A 17,248-nucleotide genomic window follows, 5' to 3' on the forward strand; every position below is an offset into this window, starting at 1 on the left:
TTATATAAAAACACTGGAACAGTCTTTAAATGAATCTTTCTAAAACATTATTATTATTATGTTTTATTACTGTAGATAACTTTAAAGAAACATGGAATATTTAATGTTTCAAAACCTTAATGCAATTTTTAAAATTTTCTAAATAATAATATATAGGGTTTAAAATGGAAAATTGTGCAGTTAGTTACATGTGGCAATATTATCCTATCCAAAATATTAGTGATAAAAAGATGAGATAATATGGTATAGTATATAAATATAAACAGAACAGAGAAGATCACAACAAATTACATCACTACTAATCACTACTGAATAAATTGGATTTATATGTTGGAGGTATTTTCACCTGCTGGCTCATCCCCAAGAGGCGACCACAAGCGATGGATATGCATATCTGATTTGGCACAGATTTCACATTGGATGCCCCTTCTGGCACATAAATGATTACCTGGGCTCGTGACCCCCTAAGGCTGGGTTTATGTCTTCTCTCATTCTAAAAGCAGGAATCTTTTGCATGTAAGGCAAATATGTTCACTACTAAATGATGGAGTCACCTTCATGTTGCCTCGGAACTTAATTTTAGTCTTAATTTTACAGTAAGACAGAGAAAAAGAAAATGTTATGGTCCCCTACACACTCAATAGAAAAATGATGCCATCTCAATGTCACACAGAACAAAGAGCACACATTCAATGGTTTACTCTGTGCGTCTGGTTATGTTGATATTTAATTTTCTTCAAATCTAAAGAACAGAAACCTCAGCTTGATGTTTGGTACTTAATAATGGAGAAATACTACAAATATACAAATGATGTATTATGAAAAGCTTTAGTTAGAAATAGATAACAGACTCAGCTTTATTGTCATTCAACCATTTGACATCTTCCTCTTTCTTCTTATAATTTTCTTAGATTTTAGTATATGCAAAAAAAAAACCTACTATATTAAAAAAAGTACTAAAATATTGTCTAATATTATTTAGAATATGTCATCCAGTCTAAGGTTTTGATTATTCTCAACAGTTTAAATGCAAATCCTTCTCTTAGACAACTTTCATGTGAGGAAAACAGTTTTCTTTTCCCCCCCTAGAATTTTGTTACTTTAATTTCCCCTAACAGATGTTAACATTAATGCAGCCAAACCTGCATAACTCACAGAGAGTAATTTAAAGCTCCCATAAATGAGAATGAGAATCAGAAGGAGCATTACTACTGCTTAAATGTTATTGACAGAGAGACACAAAAATGAAAGCTGGACCTTTACTAGTAATGGAATATTTTATATTATATTAATATTATATTATATAGTATTTTCTTGGCATTTATTGTATAATTACCTCAAGTATATAGCCAATTAGTGAGTGTAATCTGTAACAGTCTTTGTTGTAGTTTTACTTTCACATTTTAGTCTATCTATACAAATAATAATACATTTGTCATGCAATTATACAAATATACGCTGTAAATGCTCATATTACACTAAATTCCCATAGAAACTATGAATATTGCTCTCCCTCGTATTATCGCTTATTTACTGGAAAGAGGGTTTAACTAGTAACCATGTGTGTATCACTGTAAATCTTATAAGCTTACACTCACACCTTTCCATCCAGCAACAGCTCCTTCTGTTGGTCAATAACATGGTTGCAACATTTTTAGATTATGAACGTTTATACACCACACACATATAAGACAGTAGTGTACAGTCATTTTCACACATTGTGTCTAAGAGTACAAATGTATCAGCATGACTACAATAATGTTGGCAGTTGTTTAACTATTGCTCACATTACAGAAAAAAAACAATGGGGTAGGAAGAACTCACCTTACAGCATCTCTCCAGAGGAGCTGCCAGTTTTAGGCTTCATTTAATTTGCGAGTCTGGACAACTGCCTGAGCAGGTTCAGGCAGAATACACACCTCTCACTTACTCTGGAGGCCCTCGGTTCAAACAGGTTTTTCCATGCTGAGTGAAGCTCCTCTCAACATACAGGCAACTGAAGAAAATCGTGGGTGTTTGTAAAACTGGAAACTGGAATGTGACTAAATATCTGCCAAGCGCTCTCTCGCATGAGAAGATAGAACTATAAAACATATTTTATAAATATCTGTTCTAACAGATTTTTTTTATTTTAAAAACACCCATTAAAACACCATTTGTAGGGTTGGAAGAAGGATTGGGGTAACCTGCAAGTCTTGTAATTCTGTGGTGGTACTGAGTGGTACTGACCATCTGCAAACAGTCAGTAGCACTCTAAATTTACTATATTACTGTGAATCAGGGCGACAAGAAAAGATAAAAAATGACAACAACAAAAACATGACAAAAACATACATTTATACAAGCTGACTTCAAAGCGATTTAGTTAACAGTTAAGGAAATTAAATTCATTTGAATTATTCCCATAAGCCTGCAGCGAAGGCAATGTTTATGAATATAAAGAAATTAAAAAAGACAACATACAAAAACCTACAGGAGTTCACATTAGAGCCAGTTATCTAGAAACATATATATTTGGAGAAACGTAACGTACATGCCTAGAAAAAAGATTTTCACACCTATGTGTATATTAATGTATACAGATACACAAAACGGTTTCACAGTCACTAAATAAAATTGAATAAACTTAAAATAAAAGTGTGTCTTTTGTGCAGATGATTACTGTCACAAAGTATAATTTTCATTTTGCCCTAAAGAGAAACATTTTTATTGTAATTTGGTGTTTCTGCGGTCACATTTGACACAAAAAATTGGCGCTATACAGCAACACAATACCTCAAAGCACAACAAAGCAAAAAAATTACCGTAATTCACGGTTTAACATCCTTTAATGATGTTAGTAGTCTTCAAACACCTTCATAAATGAGGTGTACAATTATCTCCCTGAAACATAACTCTCCAGTCACTGGACTCCCAATGGTGTGTCTTTCTGTAGTTCCCAGAAGTTCAGATGATTGCAGTGAAATACTGAGAATCAAAAACAGAGGATTCTTCTGCACCATGTCATGCAAGATCAGACGATAACATGACAACAATTTTGTGTCTTACACCTGGGGGCACTCACACGGATAACAGCAGCACAACAGCAGGTATTGTCACATTTGAGGAACCATTGCTGTTATCGACACCTATCACAGGAAGTGTAGGCGAGTCCAAAGACGCTGGGTTGATCTGATGTGAATGTGGGTTTGTTGCATGCTGGTTTAAGTGTGAGTCCACAACTGAAGACTTGTGTGTTATTCACAAGCGATTTTGCCATCAAAGCTGGAAAGTGCGATGGCAAAGGCCTGCACAGCGCACAGCGGGTAGTTGTAATCCAGTGTGAAAATATCATCAGCTATTCGTCCAAATTGCATCACAATGTAGTCCACTGGAAAAAGAAAAAGAATTCATTAATGGAGCAATTATCTTAATAAATAAATAGGTAGTGTTTCGGTAGGTAGGTACGTAAGTAGGCAGGCAGGGAGTTAATAAGATGGATCATGGCAATGTACATACTTAGAAGTAATAAAATATTCAAGCTGAATCCCCATATTCGTTTATTCTGCATAAACTGCTTGGTCAGTCTAAAGACTGTGAAGCAAGTTCAGCATATAAACTTCATAATTGACTTGGGATTTTAAAACAAACAAACAAACAAACAAACAAACAAACAAACAAACAAACAAACAAACAAACAAACAAACAAACAAACAAAACATTTGGCATAAATAAGAAATTTCAAATATGAAAAACTGCAGTTCTAAATTTCAGAAGAAATCATTTTTTAAAATTGTATCTAAGGGTTGTACAGGCAGAAATAAAATAATCACTGACCAATGTCTGTCTTATGAGACATAATTTAACTGGCCACTTTATTAGGTACAGTTTGCTAGTACCAGGTTAGGCCTGCTGTTGGCTTAAAAACTGCCTAATTCCTTGTGGGGCCGCACAGCAATGCAGTGGTTAACAATATTGCCCCCAGTGCACACCTTAACATGTTCTCGCCGTGTGTGCATGGGTTCAATCCAGTTCCTCCAGCACCTTCCCACAGTCCAAACACATGCATGGGGTTAGGTTAACTACGATTTTATTTGAGAGATTTTATTTCATATTGACATAACATAATGCAGCCGGCTGCACATCCATGATACAAATCTCATGTTCCACCACATCCCGAAGGTGCTCTGGTGGATTGAGATCTGGGGACTGTGCAGGCAATTTCAGTACACTGAACTCACTGTATTCTTCAGGGGATAATTTCTCAGATGATTTGAATTTTGTGGCATGGCACATTATTCTGCTGGTTGCAGGATATACTGTGGTTATTGGGAGATGGACATTGTCAGCAGTAATACCTAGATACTCATTTAGGTTGTGTAGATCTTTCTGTTGTTTTATGCATTGCCAGTAAACTGCTTTTCATTTCTTTGCCCAACTATTTAACATATAGTAGTTGTGGACAAGCAAAAGCCACTCACGATCTTTGTTGTGGACGATCTGGAAGTTCTTGATGGAGGCTTGGGTGACCCTGCCATTGAAGTTTAGCACATGAGATGCCGTCTCTTCGTTCCACACAGGCGTCTTGTTGTGAAGCTCGATCAGATTTTCCATCCTTCTGTTTTGGAATCTTATCAGCAAGCCATCGCATTCCTGCAAAGAATTAACAAAACATAAGTGGTAAACGTCAACATCAAATAGTTCATTCCCACTGGCCTTGTGTTGCTCTTAATGCTATAGACAAGTCATTTGTGAATATTCAAATTTATTGTTTTTGCTTGAAAGCAGAAAAATAGCACAGCAAAAAAATAGCAAAAAAGCACATTATTATTCTAATGATTAAGATGACAAATTACAGTTATTTATCTGCATTCTTTAGAAACAAAACTAATCTTAGTTGTTGGGTGTTACGCTTGACTGCACAAGAGTGCAGAGTTAGAACACGTAGTAAGCTCTCTCTGTCTCATTCCTCTTCTCTCCGCAGCACACCTCCACCTCTCCAAACTCTCTTCTATCTGCTCCCTCACTACAAATCACAATGGCCTCTGTAAATATCATAGTCCACAGACACCTTGAATCCATCTGCACTACCCTCACATAATTCTCTACCACTTCTGCCTTCCTCATGCAATGTCACAGTTCTTCTCTTGTAGTGGTGCAATGGATCCAAAATCTCACGGTTCGGCTCGGATCACGGTTTTAAGTCACAGATCGGATCAATTTTTGGATCAGCAAAAAAAGAAAAAAAGACAAAATTGTTTGCCTATTAAAAACATTCAGCTCAAGACTCATTCCACGAAATTATATAAAAACAAATTAAGGTGCAGTATAGGGCAGTACAGGGCTTTCCGTTGACCTGGAGGTCCACCCATTTGTAGTTGGGCAACAGAAGATGCCTGGGACAGTTCAGCCATAACTTTAAACTTTTCCTGCTCATACATGCCTTGGTACAATCTTGTCACTGAAGTGGACACGCAACGAGATATCATAGCGTGGCTCAAGCACGTTCATCATAGTTTAAACCCCTTGTTTTGCACAAGGGAATACGACCTCCCGTCTGCAGCTAAACACCCCAGTAGCTTTTGTAATAGCTTTAGCCCGGTCGGATTGGGGAGCAAATGGCTGCTTAAATGCAGCAAACTCCTCTACTCCTCCACTTGGACCACCAGCGCTGGCCATAACTATCACTTGACAGACTGACTACGCGCACCATACACATACTTTTTTCCTTCTTTTTTGAATCTTCGGATCACGTGCGTCCCGAACCGTGGAGTGCGATCGGTTCGGATTACGGATCAACCGTGATCCGTTGCACCACTATTCTCTTGGCAACTTATCATATCTAGATCAACAAAAACACAGTAAAACTCCTGGACTTCACTTCACGATCAACACTCTCAAAGCAAATATTGCATCTGTTGTGCTCTTTCATAATATAAAACCATATTTGCTGCTCAGTTATTATCAACTCCCTACTTAATCTAGCTTGAACAACTCTTTCCCATATCCTCGTGGTATGGTTAATCAGCTTTATTCCTTCTGTACATACTGCAGCTTTGCACATCACCATAACTCTTAAAAATCAGTACCAGTACACTTTTCCATTGCTCAGGCCTCCACTTACTCTCCAGGATTGTGTGACTTAAGATTGTGTGACTATAATATCAGATTTAAGCAAGGAGTGAATTTACTTTTCATTTCAAAAACAAAACAAAAACTATGACTAGTCAATTCATATTGAATTTTCATATAGGCCTTTATCTTTTGCCCTCATTGAACTGGTGTTTTATATGATTGCATTTACAATGAATTTACATTTCTTGGTCGGAGGGGTACTCGCTCGTTGTCTTTGCTCATTCCTGGAATGATGACAGTCATCCTTCTGGGTCCTTTTATTCCCAAGACATTGGTTTCCTGTTGTCAGAAATAACCAAAACAAAATCAAATACAGTTCTTATTATTCATACAATGTACTGTAGTTAAACGTTCTGCAGTAAAATGACTTACATAGATGATGCCTGCTAACTCTTGCCGAGCATTAGACATGTCTGGAAGAGCTTTTTCAGGATTCACAGCGTTGTCAAACACAGTGAACTTAGTCCCCATTAAATTTGACCTGGGCAATGTATAAAACACATTCAGTTAAAATGCACCTAATTAATACTTTATACGTGACAGTTTGTTTACCTGCTTTGCAATTTAAACAAAAATCCTTTTACCTCAGCTTTCCCACAAAATTCTCGCCTCCTCTTGATAAATCTGTGGCATCGATGGAGATGAGGTAATTTGAAGTTGTACTTTTCTTTCTCTTCCGTCCAGCCAGTAGAAACGTCTACAAAGAAAGAAAGAAAAAAAGGGGGGGGGGGGGACAAGACACCGACAAATGACAACTGTCCATGATAACAGTAATTAAAATTAATAAATGAAAGGAGAACTACTGAACGTGCTGTTGTACTGTGTTTACAATTTTGGTCTGCATTTTGCAACTTTTTAAAACATGATACTGACCTTTTTTTCATTGTCTAGATGAAGGTAATACAAAGGGTAGAGGCTCTTATCCATCCCTCTCTGATCCCGAGTCACTCTGCATTTCACAGTCACACCCTGCGGAGCTGGCTCCATTACAAACTTCTCCAAGTTGTCAAATTCAATTTCAGGTGAGGGAGAGCGCTCCTGATAAAGAAGAATAGATAAGAACATTTTAAAACATGGTCCACTCTGAGTGAAAGTTAAAGTGTAATATGACATTAAGTGACTAAAATGTTGTGGTTGATTTGTTTGAAGTCAGATACTTTTTTCTTCTTCCCTTTGCCCTTCTTCTTCTTTGTTTTTTCTTCTTTTTCTGATTCAGAATCATTGCTTTCGTCTGCCTTTGCTGAAAAAAACAACAGAGATGTTATACGCTTGTCTGTGAATACAACAGAGGAAAGCTTTAGTAATAAACTTGCCTTTTTTCTTTGTCTTCTTGTCTTTGTCCTTATCTGCTGATGTTTGAAACATCGATGCAGAGCCGGAGTTGGATTTTTTCTTTGATCTGGTTGACTTTGTTTCTTCTTCACTGTCATCACTTTCCGATTTGGCCGCTGTTCAGTAAACAAGTGTAAAGTGTCTCAATTTTTGTCATTTTAACATCAAGCATCAAGATGGATGCTATGCGGCAAAGCATTTGGTAAAGTAAACAAAGACAGAATTTTACAGTTCGTCAGTTTAAAAAATGCAATCACCTTTCTTTTTGCTTTTTGAGTTTTTGTCTTCATTTATCTGGAACATTGAAGCTGGTTCCTTCTTCTTGTCTTTTTCCTTTGACTTGGATTTTTTTTCTTTTCCATCAGAATCTTTGTCATCTAAGGAAAAAAAGTATATAGTTTAATAGAAATGTTGTCTATTCTTAAATGTGATAGCCTGAAGAATTGGAAGCACACACTGAGAAATGTAACAAAATGTAAATTCACTTGTAGAGTATAGAGAGTAATCTTAGTGAACACTATGGTGTGAGTTCCAAAAAATGCAAACTGTTATCAGTTAAGTCAACAAAGATTTATGTGTGAAACAGATGTGTAGCAACAGAACTAACTTGGAGCATGCCATCTTGACCCAGATTCGGACAGCATGCGAATGTGAGAGTGACTAGGGCTCAGCTTGGATCCACCCGAATTTAGATGTTAAGTTTCCATTATAGTAGTACCTTTTATTAATTTTCAGAGTTAAGGAAAAGCTGATGAAGCAAACTGGGACGCAGACGACATATTTTAGCCCTCAGTTTGTTTACCTTTTTAGGATTCAAGCTGCTAAAACAAGGAGTGTATAACTGGGAGGACATCAAAGTGAAGTGAAGGATCTGAACAAATTCCTTGCTCAAATCTGTGGAGCAAATTCTCAGAACCTCGATTACACTTGTAACACTCTCAGTGCTTCCTCTTAAAACGTTTTCCACAATGACGAATTTGTCCCAACATGCCCTCCTGTTTAGACTTACTCCCGTTTAGACTGCTAAAAGTTGTTAGTCCTCCCTGAATGTTTTTGGCAGTGTTGAACTTTGGGGATTAAAAAAACATAGTTAAACATCTGTGGTATGCACTGCTACACTGGTAAAAACCTTTCTAACTCCCTGCCAAGTAAATTACAGAGTAACATTAGCATTCACTTAAGAGTTAAGTTTACAGTTACCTAATATTTACTCTCTTTTAACGGTCTACTGTATCTTGAGGATAATATCTGGCTGTTTTTTTTTTCTTTTTAAATCTCCACTATTTTCACTGTTCCTGTTGTTTGTGACTGAGCAAGAGTGCACAGTGAGTTTTAGAGCTGTCAAGGAAAGCTGACAACAGGACAACCAGAACAAAACTATTAAAGCTGCAAGCAGAAAAAACAAAATGAGGTAGGTGAAAGGTGACAAAGAGCATTTTGAGATTGATCACATAAGTAATTGTGTGGCCAATCTTCTATTATAAATACTGTATCTCATGCAGAGATTTGAGCCAATAGTTCATTTCTGCAATCAAAGAATGAGTCCTGCTAAAACCAGCTCACTGCAAAATTCTTGACAAACAGGTGAGTTAGAGCGCTTTGGGAATAATTATAGCAACATCATTTCCAAATATCTTATGCTCAGATTCACTGAGCAAATAAATGAAGGGAACAGAAGCAAAGACTGGTGGGAGAAGGTTATAAGCGCCCTGAGTAAAGTATTCATGTTTACACCTTAACATGTTCACAGTGTCAGCCTGCAGTGTCAGTTCTAAAATAACTGAGGAAGCCTACAAGAACAAAAACCTCACATTCTACCATACAACACCAACTATCAGCTCCAACGTAATCTTGTGATCCCTTCCCAGATGTTTCAAGCCCCACTTACACCTTGCCTCAAGAAACCACAAAAGCTCTCATGATGATGGGGTGAGACAATGTGGTGCAAGGTTTCACACCTTGACCCCGATGATGGCAATGACCCACGCCTTTTTTCACATCTTGGCTCACATCATGATGACTCACATGATTAACAGTGGGTCAGTCACCATTAGGATCACCTCCAAGAGGCCATCACTGGGGGTTAAATACCTGGGAGTTTTTTGAGAACTGAAGCGTCTTGAAGAGCTAAAACATCGCAATGAACTGAAAAGATGTCAAGCTGCCTTCTGTTCAAGCACTCAATACTATTGCAACAAGTGCAATTTTATATGGTGATGCCACAACATAAAACCACAAGAATGTCAAACTTAAGGTTCACTTGGACACATTATCTGGGAATCCACAGTAGATTAAGTAGTTTGTTCAATCTGGATAAAAGTTGTGGACAGACCTACTGAATGACTCACACTGCTAAAGCCATGCTGTTAGCAGGACTAAAAATATCCACATTCTAGCAACACCTGAAAGTGATGATGGGATGGAATAAAGAAAATATCTCTTAGAAAACATGGCTTCACATCAAAAATTCAGTTCTGTTTGGATTATTTCACTGATTCAGTTTTCCGATTAATTATTCTGTTTATTTATTCAGAATGTTTTATTCACTTACTTCAAAAACATGCTGGTGTGTAACATCATGCTGCAATAATTAATTACATTTTCCACAGTTAATTACTTAAAGGAAAACCACTTACTTCATTATTATGTGACAACACAGCCAAGTAAGGAAGTGTTTCCACTAAATGGCTCACACGCCATTACACAATAACATCATCTAATCCTCTTAATTACAATCTGGTCATATAACTTCTGTTTAGAGCACACCATTAACGCCCTTTAGACAACAGCTTTCTTCTCCTCATCGTCATACCTTTAGTTTTAGTTTTCTTCTCTCGGGTGGAACTTGCAGGTGGAGAACTATCCTTGGTTGTTTTTTTCTTAGTTTTCTTTTTCGGAGTATCTTCACCGTCCTCTTCATCGTCATCATCTGAGTCTGAATCTATAGTAATGGAAATCAGTGCACTCATGGCGTATTTTTGTGGGAGTTACTTAAAGTGTCATTGTATAGGAAACACACCCCAGCTTTAACACATCCCAGTGAAAACTCAATATTACAGTCATTGCTGACTTACCTTTTTTCTTTTTTGGAGCACTTTTTGCTTTCTTTTTAGTCTGTCTTTCCTTTTCTGGTTCCTCTTTGTCTTTTTCTAGCTTCTTTTTCTTCACTTTCTTCCCATCTATAATGTTGATAAGGAAAAAGATATGTAACTGCTTTCGTTAGACTACAATGGAGATGTAAAGAGAAAAATGAGAGAGTAAAAGTTGTTTTTATCTCCTCACTCTGAATGGCAGAACTGTCCTCTTTGGCTACATCTTCATGCTTCTTTGTCTTATCTTTTTTGGGCTTGGTCTCAATTCCATTCAGCTTGGCTTCTGTTGTACCATTGGCCTCTTCTTTCTTCTTTTTTGGTTTCTATAGATTTTCTTTAAGCACACAAAAAAGATTATTGGTAATACTCATAGAGCCCTTACTACAACTGAGCTAAATTAAAATGGTAAGACATAAAATGCAGTGAAAGATTTAGTCAAACTAGCAAGACTGTTATAAGTACCAACTCACCATCACAAATTCAGATGTGAGGAAAGCAGTGGGAAGAAAGACAATAAAAAGATGAACAGAAGTGGTATCATTATTTTTTCTATTCTAAATGATTCAAATGAAATGAAAGTTGTTTATTTTGCACTGGTAGCTCCTGTCAAATCTGCCTGATAAGTTTAGCTTTTGATTTGTAAATCAGCATAAAGACTGTTTAAAGGAAGTTAATGGAGAAACAGGGCATGAGGTAATAATGATGTGATGCATGTAAGGCTGTCTCGTCTAGAACTGAACAATCTGTTTCTATTCTTGATGAGACCGTTTCATAAGAAACACAAGAAAAGGAGAAACAGGTTTTGCAACAGTTTTATGAAACCTGCCAAGGCCTTCAAGCCCTGGAGAAAACACCCACTGCACTGCTTTGTGATGAAGTCATGCCTGCTGCGATTCCCTGATGAAAACGTGAGAGCTAAAATGGGATCGTAAATTACGAGAAAGTATTTTATACTCAATTCTGATTCTGAAATATAAAGTACATTTGTTTTGTGCATCTTAAATGCAGTTATTTATAACTCTTCTTCTTTGGCTTTTCCTTCTTTATCATCTATAACACAAACCTCTTCCTAAAGTGTATACAAGTTTAAGCCAAGGGGGCTCTACATAAACTACATAAATAAATAGTTTAAAAAGCAAACAAACAAAACAAAACAACAAAAAACAAAACAAAACAAAAAACAAAACAAAGGGAAGTTATCCTATTCTTTCTTCGCACACCAATCCCCACACCACCACTCTGTCATTACTCCTCTGTTCTTCAAGTTACAGAAAGCCAGCTTGTAAAGGGGGACCAAATACAATCATATTGATGCAATTTGTCTAATAAACCATAAGTCACTTTTTCGTAAGACGCCAACTTAGCCATTGTCTTTAGCCACTCTTCATATGGAGGGGGGTTCTTTTTCCGCCAATGTCTTAGCAGGACCTGTTTGGCCGTAGTAAGAGCCAAAATAATCCATCTTTTTGTATAACTGGAAAAATCTCCATCAGAAAAATCTGTGGTTATACCAAGTATGGACAGTTTTGGTGAGATACCAAATCTCCTTTTTAAAACACTGAAAATGACCTCCATTATATTTCCCCACCAATCCCGAAGTGCCGAACAGCTCCATAAGATATGTAAAATCGAAGCATTTTGACCATCACATCTCCAACATTCGTCCGTAGAGGCCAGGTTCCATTTATACAATTGTTGCGGTGTTCGATACCACCTATGGATTATCTTAAGTTGAATAAATCTACTGCCTGTTTCTTTATACATAGTATTAACATTTTGAAAACATGAATCCCATTCAACTGAAGATATGTCCAATGCCATAAATAGTCCTTTCTGAAATATCTATTTATTTAAAAAAAAAAAAAAAAAAATCATCTAAGCAATGAGATTAGCTTTGATATTTTTTCAGTAAAATACACACAGCCTACATCAGTGATATTAAATTAAAAGTGTTTTATTTTACCAAACATCTCATACATATTTTGAGTCTCAGGACTAAACTTTTGTGCTAAGTGACAGGAACAATATGTCACCATCTAAAGTCACAGACAACGAGGTCAGTGTGATCGCTACTACCGGAGACGGGAAAAGTAATCCTATTAAATGCAGGCCTATTTGCGTCCACAGGAAATCCGCATCTCAGCGTTATGGCAGCAGATTTGACATTTGCTGTATTGTGATGAATTGTTGCATTAAAGTTATCAAATGTCACTGGACACTTTAGCCACATTACCACATTTGTTTATTATATATGTCTATTGGTATAGCACTTATGATTATTGATGCTCATTTTGTAAGTTTAGACTTCACCAACAACAGTCACAAGTGTAGTTAATTTTGGTCAGTTGTACAACTACACAATATGCAACTGTATTGTTCTCAAATATAATGTTACTGAGTCAAATTAACAAATTTTACTGATGGTGCAAGATTTGCCAAAAAATCCAGGACAATACATTAATAAATGAATATAGAAATAAAAGTAAAGTAAGAATTAAGACAATGCTTTTGCAGTTGCATTTGGTTCAGAGATCCACCATAGCAGCATTCCAGTTTGCTTGAACGTCTGGATTACTGACTGATTTCAATCCCTGAAGCATGCTTCCGAATATGTGTCCTCTCCACAACAAACAGAAATATGAGAAATTCACCTGTACAACTTTAAACTTTGCAGTATATCGATAAATAACGTCATGTGAAGTGTTAAGTTACTCTTATAAAAGTAACTTGTGTGGTCCACTTCCCAAATATTGGCACATTTCATCCCTGAGAAGCTTAAAGTCCAGAGAAAAGTAATCTTATTTAAAATATTTTTTTAAAGAAAATCTACAAAAACCTAAGTTCAACCTTTTACCTTCTCTGCAGACATGACGTGGCCTCCAAATTCAGCTCTCCCACCGCTTCTTTTTATGGCTTAGAAAATAAAAAAGCAGACCTCTCAGGGGAGATGATGACAGAGAGAGAAAACCCTGTGCTCACTGCATCTCCATCAGCAGAAAGTTGTTAATAGGATTTATGTGTAAAGCCATCTGCTCTGCAGGAACACGTCAACGGGAGAAACCAAGAAAGGCTCGGGAGGAGGGAGAAGAGTTGTTTGTCACGCGTTTCAACCATTCAGAAAACTGCATGAAAATTTTCTTTTCAAGGTTTTCATGCCAGTGGCTGCTCTATATGTTTTATCAGTCTGTTGTTGCGAGCACCACCTTCTTTGCTGTGGCGTGCTGGGGTGCAGGCATCAAAGCAAACAGACTAAACAAACGCATCAGGAAGGCCGAGTCTGTTGTTGGCATAAAGCTCGTCACCCTGGAGGAGATGATTAGTGACAGTATGCTGGCAAGACTGTTGGCAATCACGGACAATGAATCCCACCCCCTCCATAACACACTGGACAATCTGAAGAGCAGTTTCAGCAACAGGCTTCTTCAATCTCGCTATCTGAGGGAACATTACAGTAGGTCGTTCCTTCCCGTTGCTATCAGACTCTTTAATTCATCCACTTGGGTCAGATCCACACATGTGGAACACAATTAATCACACATCAATGCACTCTGTCACTTTTGTACACCACTACATTTTATATTTATATGTATATTCATATTTATGCCTATATCTCTATATTTATCTATCTATCTTAATATTTATCTGTCATAACTCGGTTTCTACTGTTTGTTGTATATTTGCTGCTATGACAACTCAATTACCCTCTGGGATTAATAAAGTTTCTCTGATTCGGATTTCGGAACCAATTACTTCTAAATATGTGAAATGTCAACAAAGCTGACAATTAGTGATGTTTTTATTTATTTATTTTTTTGATGAGTTAATTGTTAATCCCAATAAAAATCCAAAAGTCCAAGACCCAAAGATATTTTGTTTCATTTCAAGGAAGAAGCTTGAGAAGCATTAAGAAGAATCATTCAGTCCATGACAGTTTTACAAAAACAATTAATAAAGCAGTAAAGAAACAATTTATAAAGCAGTCAAACTCTTACTCTTGCTATAGCCTGCAAATGCAATGGTGGATATATTAGATTAACAGTAGGTCCACCCGATAGCAGCACATAAAGCTTTCCCTTCTTATTGGTTTAGCGCTACTTGGCCTGTATCATTGGAAACTGAGTGTGGTAGCGCAGTAATAACCATTCTTCATCCATAAACCTGATGGCATGAGGAGAAAAGGAAAAAAAAGATGAAAAATGCTTGCATGGTAAGGACTATCAAAAGCTCTAAAGTGCTGCATGGAATGTTTACATACTGTACTTGCCATTCGTCCAGGCCTCTTTCATGATGTGTTTGTGGCATGAATTGTAAGTCATCCAGCAAAAATCGTGTGATTTTAAACCTACTTGTACATATTTATATGTATTACAACCAAAATGTACTCATTTATAGACATACAATTCTTTAGTAGGTGTGTGGTTCTTAGGCAAGGGTGTCTCATCTACTCACAAGCCTCCATATAAACAGTGAAGCCCACAAAGTAGTCATGTGATACAAGTTGTAAGAGGATTTTCATCAAGCAACAGGTCCCCCCATGAACTTGCAGACAAACATGATGCCATGACTGTTCAACTGGGATTACTATAATCAGCTATTCACCATCTGTGCACATTTTGTTTTGATTTTTAGCATCAACTCTGTGGAGAAACATGGAAGATGGAAATTTAAAGAGATTCAGAACAAACAAAAATGTGCAGTCTTAATTCAGGTAGGTGTAGCCGCACAGTCACACTGCATTACAAAAAGACTACTGAATCTAGAGATCTGGTTATAACCACAAGCCCTGCGATTTCCTTCCTGCTTTCATTTAAAAATAGAGATTAAAAATTAGTGTCACTATCAAAAACAAAGTGTCATTTCCTCAGCTGACCACCAGATGCTGCTGTACCCCAAGAGACAGAAAACAATGCATGAAGCAGCTGGGAGACACCAGAGGGAACATGGAGAAACTGTAATTTGATTCATCTCGACATATTTTAAAAATGACGGCTTGAATCACAAGCTGTCACATTCACAGTTAAAAAGGAGGTTTTCTTCATCATCGTGTCCCATGCGGCTGTAGCCTGAGTGCTCACAGAGGGAATGGGAGGAAATAAATCAAAGCAGAAGTGAACAATAACAAGTAATAGGAAACAAAGCCGGGAAAGCACTGTGTTTTGTAGTTTTATATGGGCCAGACTCTTTGTTTTTCTGCATCACTGTGCAGCTCACACTGTCCAGACTGCTGACTGCTGAAAACGCTCTGGACTAATGGCCTTGCTGGCATTTCTGCAAATGCTTGACAGTAACATGGCAGCTGGCAGGCGGCCTAAGGAGGGCGAGTGACCTTAAGGGAGCAGCAGAGAAGCCATCACGATCTTAAAGAGACAGAAACCACGGCGTGTTTCTCACCATACAGTGTGTCTCTCACCATACAGTGTGTCTCCAGCCCATTTTATTTTTATTTTTATCACCACGAGGAAGATAGTAAACATCGTCAAAGCAATGAGAAGCAGTGTCACAGACTACACCAGAGCGGCTGTAAAAGCAGCTCTTACTATGCCAACAACTGTAACAACAAGCCTGAATGAAATGAAAACACATTAATCTTTGTTATGGTGAAATGGAGGCCATTCAAAGCAGTTGTGCAAACACTAAGCAAAGAAGATATATGTTGAAATACATATAGCTTGACCTTGGACCTGAGGAGGGGGCATGATCGTGGTATTTTAGTTCACCCATGGGTTTAGTGCTGAAACAGCATGCTGGTAAGGACGTGAACTAAAACCGAGTGAATCAACTCAGAGAAGGCCCATATTGCAGGAAGCACAAACAATGAAGACGAAACAGGGAAATCTGGTTTACATGAGTATATCCTCAAAGGGAAGACTGTCTGAGGAAGGTGGAAGGATAGCAAAGAAGACAATGGCAGGAGGTCTTTTCCATTCATTATAAATGGAAATATGTTATTCAGGAACAAAAATAGCAGCTTGGATTGTACAAAGATCAAACCTCTCAAGCATACAAGCACAATTCACGTACAGACATAACACAATAACTGCATTCATTTTAAGGTCTTTATGGTATCATATTTATATTCTGATTTACCGAGCTCTTCTTGCTTAGTTCTTCTTCTACTCCTCGCGTGTGGGAAAGTCCTCATCATTTCGTCACCTAAAAGTCAAGGAAAATCTCAACGAAACATTTAAACTGCTTCAGTGAATGTATACTTGCTGACATTGACTGTTACAATAGTACCCCATCTAAGCACTAATTTTAAGAACTGAGGCTGAAAAGTTAAATCATTTTAAAATGTTGCTTTTCTGTTTAGATTTTTATTTATAATGTTCAGAAATAATTTTTTAAAATGCATGGATTCCGGACAAATAATGAGACAGACTCATTGTTTTAGCTGTACACCATGATCACCCCACTGAAGGCCCATTTGATGCCAGGAAAAAACCCTGTAAACAGAGTTGTTAGTGGAAATCTTGACATATTGCTAATGCAAGAGAAAAAGCTAAACAATCCCAAACCTCTTTTAGGATTTGTAGTGAGTGTAGAGATGGCTGGGTACAAATCCATGGATACCATACTGTGTTCAGCTATAATACAGGCCACTTGAGTCCAACATGGACAAACAGACACACCTAAATGAACAAACCTCTTCATTTATGCCACTGATATATTGATTTTAGTAAAGGGTGAAACAATAAAATATCTTTCTATTT

The 17,248-nt window shown here is 37.2% G+C and overlaps 1 protein-coding gene across 1 annotated transcript; it reads right to left on the reverse strand.

The window, feature by feature from the left end:
- Positions 1–1,522: 1,522 nt before the first annotated feature.
- Positions 1,523–13,550, reverse strand: LOC146574914 (tubby-related protein 3-like). Its single transcript, XM_085274989.1, has 13 exons — positions 13,393–13,550; positions 10,729–10,861; positions 10,521–10,625; positions 10,259–10,387; positions 7,704–7,823; positions 7,428–7,562; positions 7,272–7,354; positions 6,988–7,152; positions 6,699–6,811; positions 6,487–6,595; positions 6,295–6,393; positions 4,461–4,632; positions 1,523–3,370 (listed from the first exon to the last, which is right to left on the reverse strand). The coding sequence occupies exons 1-13, from the start codon at positions 13,405–13,407 to the stop codon at positions 3,237–3,239; spliced, it is 1,512 nt and encodes a 503-aa protein (XP_085131115.1). The 5' UTR covers positions 13,408–13,550; the 3' UTR covers positions 1,523–3,236.
- Positions 13,551–17,248: the final 3,698 nt, after the last annotated feature.

The sequence above is a fragment of the Mchenga conophoros genome, linkage group LG5 (genome assembly GCF_057382185.1).
Source record: "Mchenga conophoros isolate Kocher_MC1m ecotype Shallow Benthic linkage group LG5, M_conophoros_male_GT1.1, whole genome shotgun sequence".
Lineage (NCBI taxonomy): Eukaryota > Metazoa > Chordata > Actinopteri > Cichliformes > Cichlidae > Mchenga > Mchenga conophoros.

Excerpts from the sequence above, each read along its gene's own strand:
- LOC146574914 (XM_085274989.1), bottom strand. Across the intron at positions 10,626-10,728 it reads GGACAGTTCTGCCATTCAGA|ATGGGAAGAAAGTGAAGAAA; the intron begins GTGAGGAGATAA and ends TCAACATTATAG. Across the intron at positions 7,824-10,258 it reads GAAGAAAACTAAAACTAAAG|ATGACAAAGATTCTGATGGA; the intron begins GTATGACGATGA and ends TTTTTTCCTTAG.